At 49.6% G+C, this 5,760-nt stretch overlaps 2 protein-coding genes across 2 annotated transcripts; one reads left to right on the top strand and one right to left on the bottom strand.

The window, feature by feature from the left end:
- The first annotated feature begins 1,080 nt into the window (after positions 1-1,080).
- Positions 1,081-1,768, top strand: H1-6 (H1.6 linker histone, cluster member). The gene has a single exon (XM_028880086.2). It carries the CDS (start codon positions 1,126-1,128, stop codon positions 1,741-1,743), a length of 618 nt encoding a protein of 205 aa, XP_028735919.1. The 5' UTR covers positions 1,081-1,125; the 3' UTR covers positions 1,744-1,768.
- Positions 1,769-3,364: 1,596 nt separating this feature from the next.
- On the bottom strand, positions 3,365-4,265 carry LOC114700697 (histone H4). The gene has a single exon (XM_028880389.2). It carries the CDS (start codon positions 4,230-4,232, stop codon positions 3,921-3,923), a length of 312 nt encoding a protein of 103 aa, XP_028736222.1. The 5' UTR covers positions 4,233-4,265; the 3' UTR covers positions 3,365-3,920.
- Between the last annotated feature and the right edge of the window lie 1,495 nt (positions 4,266-5,760).

Below are 5,760 nucleotides of genomic sequence, written 5' to 3'. Positions count from 1 at the left end.
TTGAGCATCATGTTTCCTCCTCTGCCTCCTCTTCTTCTGATATGTTTTCATTTTCTAGCCCACGGTGGCCTCAAACTCAGGGCAATCCCCTCTCCTGCCTCAGTTTCCTTCGTATTGGGATTTATATAAGCATGTTGCCCCCATGCCCAGCTGTGAGCACTCTTCCCTCCAGACATGTCCCGTGGATAAACTCGGAAGAACGTTTCTCAACACACCTGCAGCCACATCTACCAGCCCAGCCACTTTAGGAGACTGTAGACTGTGGTTCTAGCTTTATAATTTTATAGTTAATTAAGGGGTGGGCATCTTATCTAGGGGTAGATAAGACAGAGGGAGCAGGCTCCTGGTGGTGTTCAGTTGGAGAAAGGGGAGGCAAACTCGGCTGAAACACACCTTTGGGGTTGGCAGATTTGGCTGCACAAATGCCATTGGTGAGACGTTAACTAGATCTGAGCAGTTTCTGGTAAGATCCAGGGAAAGCAGCGTGCCTCTCACATGCTCTGTGGAGTGTTTATTAGGCCGGGCTCCCTTCAAGAAGGCCTCACCCTGGAGTTTCGGGATCATTCTAGGAACTCCGTCTAATTCCACGGTCAGACGGCGAAGACGTCTGTGTTACTTCCGTCACATCTAGAAATAATTTTGATAAGAATTCGGGCCTGAAAAACTGGTTTTCTTCACCAGTCAGAAGCCACATATATAGAAGACCCCTCCGGGCCGGTTGGGTGCATTTTCTACCAAAAATTACTTTTGAATTTGCAAGGAAAAGAGAAAGTTTCCTTCTCCTTCGTGAGTCTGGTTGACAATCGAGGGCTTTCCCCACCAGTTCTGGCCTGCAGGACCATTTGTCAACAAAAGGTAAAAAGTCAGGTGGGACCCGAGGGCCCGTGGGGTCCCCTGGTGTCCCAACCTGAGCGATTCTGCCGCGGACACCCATGGAAGTGTTTACTTTTGGGGGGGAAAGAAACACAAACACCCCTCCTCCAGGGGCGGGGGAGGCTCCTGGGGATGCACCAATCACAGCGCGCCCCGCTCTATATAAGGCCCCCCCCCCGCCCCGAGACCCCCCTGCGCTGTCGGTGCTTTACACTTTTTATCGCTGCTGTCCTTCTTGCCTAACTCTTGGCCATGTCGGAAACGGCTCCTGCTGCCTCCTGCAGCCTCGTCCCAGCTCCAGTCGAGAAGCCGCCACCTAAGAGGCGAGGGAAGAAGCCGGGCCTCGCCGCGGCCCGCAAACCCCGGGGTTTCTCGGTTTCCAAGTTGATTCCCGAGGCCCTTTCGACGTCCCAGGAACGGGCGGGAATGTCGCTGGCGGCCCTGAAGAAGGCGCTGGCGGCCGCCGGCTACGACGTGGAGAAGAACAACAGCCGCATCAAGCTGGCCCTCAAGAGGCTGGTGAACAAGGGGGTCCTGGTGCAGACCAAGGGCACCGGCGCCTCGGGCTCCTTCAGGCTCAGCAAGAAGGCGGCCCCCGAGAGCGTCAAGGGTAAGGTCAAGAGATCTGCTTCGGCCAAGGCCAAGAAGCTGGGCTTGCCCAGGGCCTCGAGGTCCCCCAAGAGCACCAAGGCCAAGGTCGTCAAGAAGCCGAAGGCGACGCCCACCAAAGCCTCCGCCAAGACCAAAGGCGCCAAGGGGGTGCAGCCGCGGAAAAGCCCGGCCAAGGCGAGGGCAGCCAACCCCAGCGCTGGCAAGCCCAAGATGGTCCTGCAGAAGACCGACCTGAAGAAGGCAGCAGCGAAGAAGTGAGCTGCAACGCCAGCTTAAAAAAAAAAAACCCAAAGGCTCTTTTAAGAGCCACTTCCATAATTTTTTAAAATGGCGAAACACTTGGGAGCGGACGAGGTGGGCAGTCGCCTCGGGTGGATCCGAATTCTAAAGCCCCGAGTTAAAAAGACGCCTGGGGGCCCCTCGGTGTGGCCAATGCACACACTTGGCTGGGCACCAGTGCTTTCATATTAGCATAAGGGTCACTCACCATGGGCGCATCTCGTTCTAGAAACGCCACCCTATCAAGGAAGGGAGCCGGGATGAGCTCGGTCGTTGCTGCCACTTGGACCGAATATTGTTCTTCGGTTTACCCTTTAGAACACCATTAACCGGTGCCCCGGCTTTCAGAAGGCCACTCTGACCCCAGATGTGCAGGACTCCAGCTGGAGGTCGTATGTGTCTCTTCTTGAGTTGAATAATTTAGGATTTCCCGAGTGACAGATTGAAACAGACAGCGAGCAGTTTCAAGAATCTTGGGAGTTTTTTGCAGTCTTTGCAATAAAGACCCATTTCTGTTCCATTTTCTAAACTGCTTTAGTACTTTTGGCCTAACAGTTGCAGTTGAAATGTTATGTATATTTTATGAAACTACATGTAAGTCTTCGTAAGACTGACAAGCGCAGTATTAAAAATGAAGAACCCCATTCTTTTAGGGAAGTGTTAGGGCTTGAATTCAATGCTCAACGTAACAAGAATAGTACTGGGGAAGTCTGGGCTGGAGTACTTAAAAAAAAAAAACAACTCAGATTTTTCTTAACTCGCGATTTAGCAGTTTTATGGATTAAGGAGTGCCACAAATATTAAATTCATAGTCATCTATTTTAAGAGGCCTTGGTTTTAAGAGTTACAAAAGACTATAGCAGGGCAGCTTGAGAGATTGTTTAGTCAAAAACACTTGCTGCTCTTGAAGACCCGAGTTTGGATATCAGGACACACAACAGGTGGTTCACGTCGGCCTGCAGCTGCAGCTTCGGGAAATCCGACGCCCTGTTCTGGCATCTGCACAAATGTGGCGCGCACACACACTGGTTTAAGATGATATAAAGCCATCGCACAACTATGCAGTTGGGGTATAAATAGGTCGTCCCCAATAAAGAACGTGCACTTAGGCCTTATTAATTATAAACAGTAATATCTAAGCATTTAATATATTTAAGTTGTGTAGAAGCAGTCCTTGCCCTTAGATAAGATGGCCCCGGTCCTGAGCTCGGAATTGAGGACGGTGCGAGAATGTGTCACAGCTGGCAAGGCCATGAGTTCTTAAGTGACCGCTCCTTTGAGGACTGTCTCAACTCCATTACATAACGGCAGCGGACATCCGGCCTCACGCAACCGATGGTAAGCTTTCAATGCATCCAGCATTGCAACACTTCACACACACGCAACTCCAGACAGTTCAGGTTAGGATGGGCTTGTAATCCTCGTTCCTGCTAAATTCCCGTACCCAGTACTACACCGTGTTACAAACCTGCACAGCCCTCACAAGCGCTCCCTAGCTGTCTAAATAGAAAAACCCTCGATGTTTCAAAATACATAAATAACCATCCCCTCACTGATGTGCCCAGAAGAGGATCCCCGGAGAGACCGCCACGGAGCCAAGTCCCGATGCAAACACACAAGGTTTATTCGGGGTACAAGCTCGAGATCGGGAGGCGATCTGACCACTCGGGCACAGAGGGTGGGGAGAGCGATTCCAGGCTCTTGGGGTAAAGAGTTCTTAAGGGAAAAAACGCAAGCAGACGTTTTTATGCCTTGGCGTTACAGGATTGGCCAGAAGCACGCGACCTACCTCTCATTTCATTGGCTTAGCGAGAAGGGGAAATTTCACTTAGGCAGTTGTGACCCGGGGCTTTTGCAACGGGTGCCAGGGTGCGCAATGGCCAGGCTGCGGGGCTGAAGGTCGTCTGGCCATGTTTTCATAACCCGGTGGCTTTTCCCCGGAACTGGGTTGCAGCCAGAGGCTAAAATGGCCGCCCAAGATCTTAAAGCCGAAGCCCTCTTGTCCTTCCCTGACAGCCTTGACAGGGCGACTTATGCTAATGACACCTAGAGCCGGCTGCTCAGCAGCTCGGAAAACGCGCAACAGCTCCTCATAGAGTTCGTGGGTGGCCCTGAAAAGGGCCTTTTGCGACAACGGAGAAAAGCGCAGCCATAGCTTAACCACCGAAGCCGTAGAGCGTGCGTCCCTGGCGCTTGAGCGCGTAGACCACGTCCATGGCCGTGACGGTCTTGCGCTTGGCGTGCTCCGTGTAGGTGACGGCGTCGCGGATCACGTTCTCCAGGAAGACCTTCAGCACCCCGCGGGTCTCCTCGTAGATGAGGCCGGAGATGCGCTTGACGCCGCCGCGCCGGGCCAGGCGGCGGATGGCGGGCTTGGTGATGCCCTGGATGTTGTCGCGCAGGACTTTGCGGTGGCGCTTGGCGCCTCCTTTTCCGAGACCTTTGCCACCTTTACCGCGACCAGACATGGTTGAAACGAGTGACGAGCAGAGCCCTAGCTTCCCATTAAATAGACCTCTGGCGGACCTGATTGAAAACCACAGGCGTTAGGCGGGGTTTTCGAATCAGGCCCTTGAAAGGGGGTGGGGCAAACAGGACGCGTCATTGTTATTTGAAGGCGTTGATTGGCCAGCAAACCCCAGCTATTTTGAGCGCTGTGTCATGAGGTACAGCTTTCAATCTCGCGGAAAATCTTCAGTTTTCTTTTTCATGCAAAATGAAATGCTTGTTGGGGCTGTTACGGAAAGCAGGTGTCTCCATTTCACTTTTTTTTTTAAAATTTCCATCTTGCTATTAAATTAGTTGATGGTTCCTTTGTGCAGACGCACATAAAATATCCAAAACGGTGAATTAAATATGCCAAGAACACCTATTGCAGGTAAAATTTAAATCTGTTCTTAAGGACTTTGTTTGTGAAGACAAAAACATTGAAAAGGCATCTCAAATTGAGCTTCCTAATTGTAGACTTCATACTCCCCATCTCGAGTCAGACACGCAGTGACTCCACCTCCCCCTTTTTTATAAAGTCTGGACAAAAGGATAAATTTAGGCTATCAGTTGTCCTTTACCTGCTGTGTTTTTCTGATGTCTCGGTTCCAAGTTTGTTTCCCTTCTAGCCCTTATTAATCACAGCATGGCTTGCTCAGCTTTTGAAAAGACAAGTTTTGTAGATCTGGGAATTACTGTGCAGGGCTAATACTTGATTAAGGTCATTACAAAGCCTACAGGGTCCTGGCGAAGCCTGTGATAAGATTAGCGATGTCAAAACAAGGCTAATCCCATTTTTTAACAAGGCAGAAGAGCAGGCAGCATTAGGTCTTAATGTGGGTTTATTGTTGGTTTTGGACTTCCAAATATTATTTTTAATTTAACAATAAGAGATTGCGCAGAAGTTAAGAGTTTTTGATATTCTCCTAGAGGTCCCAGGTTTGGTTCCCAGCACCCACGTGGTAGCTCACAACCTCCCATAACTCCAGTTCCAGGAATCTGACACCCTCTTCTGATTTCTATGGATACCATGAGTGCAGGCAAAAAACTCACACAGAGAAAATAAAATAAAATCTAAAATTAAATTAAATATCATGGTTAGTAACTCTTCAAAAATAGATAAAGCTGCCGGGTGGTGATGGCCCACGCCTTTAATCCTAGTACCCAGGAGACAGAGGTAGGTGGATAACTGTGAGTTCGAGGCCAGCCTGGTCTACAGAGTGACGATCCAGGACAGGCACCAAAACTACATGGAGAAACCCTGTCTCGAAAAACTAAAAAATAAAATAAAATAATAGATAAAGCCTGCCTATCAAATTGAAGACTTTTAATTCCCGTCTTTTGTTACTCACCCCCATCACAAACACCTTATACCAGGAGCTCCAGGTAAGTTGGAAAGAAAACACATTCAGAAGAAAAAGGTTTGGAAATAATTCTGACAAAGGCCTAGGACTATGGCTAATTTTGAAATGTTACAGCATATTTACTCTGTACTACAGAAGACATCCG

Source organism: Peromyscus leucopus, chromosome 5 (assembly GCF_004664715.2).
Source record: "Peromyscus leucopus breed LL Stock chromosome 5, UCI_PerLeu_2.1, whole genome shotgun sequence".
In the NCBI taxonomy this organism is placed as follows: Eukaryota; Metazoa; Chordata; class Mammalia; order Rodentia; family Cricetidae; genus Peromyscus; species Peromyscus leucopus.
Note: the sequence above shows the minus strand (reverse complement) of the source record. Positions and strands in the feature narration are given on the sequence as shown.

Coding starts and splice junctions, on each gene's coding strand:
- H1-6 (XM_028880086.2), top strand. CDS start 1,126: ATGTCGGAAACGGCTCCTGCTGCCTCCTGCAGCCTCGTCCCAGCTCCA.
- LOC114700697 (XM_028880389.2), bottom strand. CDS start 4,232: ATGTCTGGTCGCGGTAAAGGTGGCAAAGGTCTCGGAAAAGGAGGCGCC.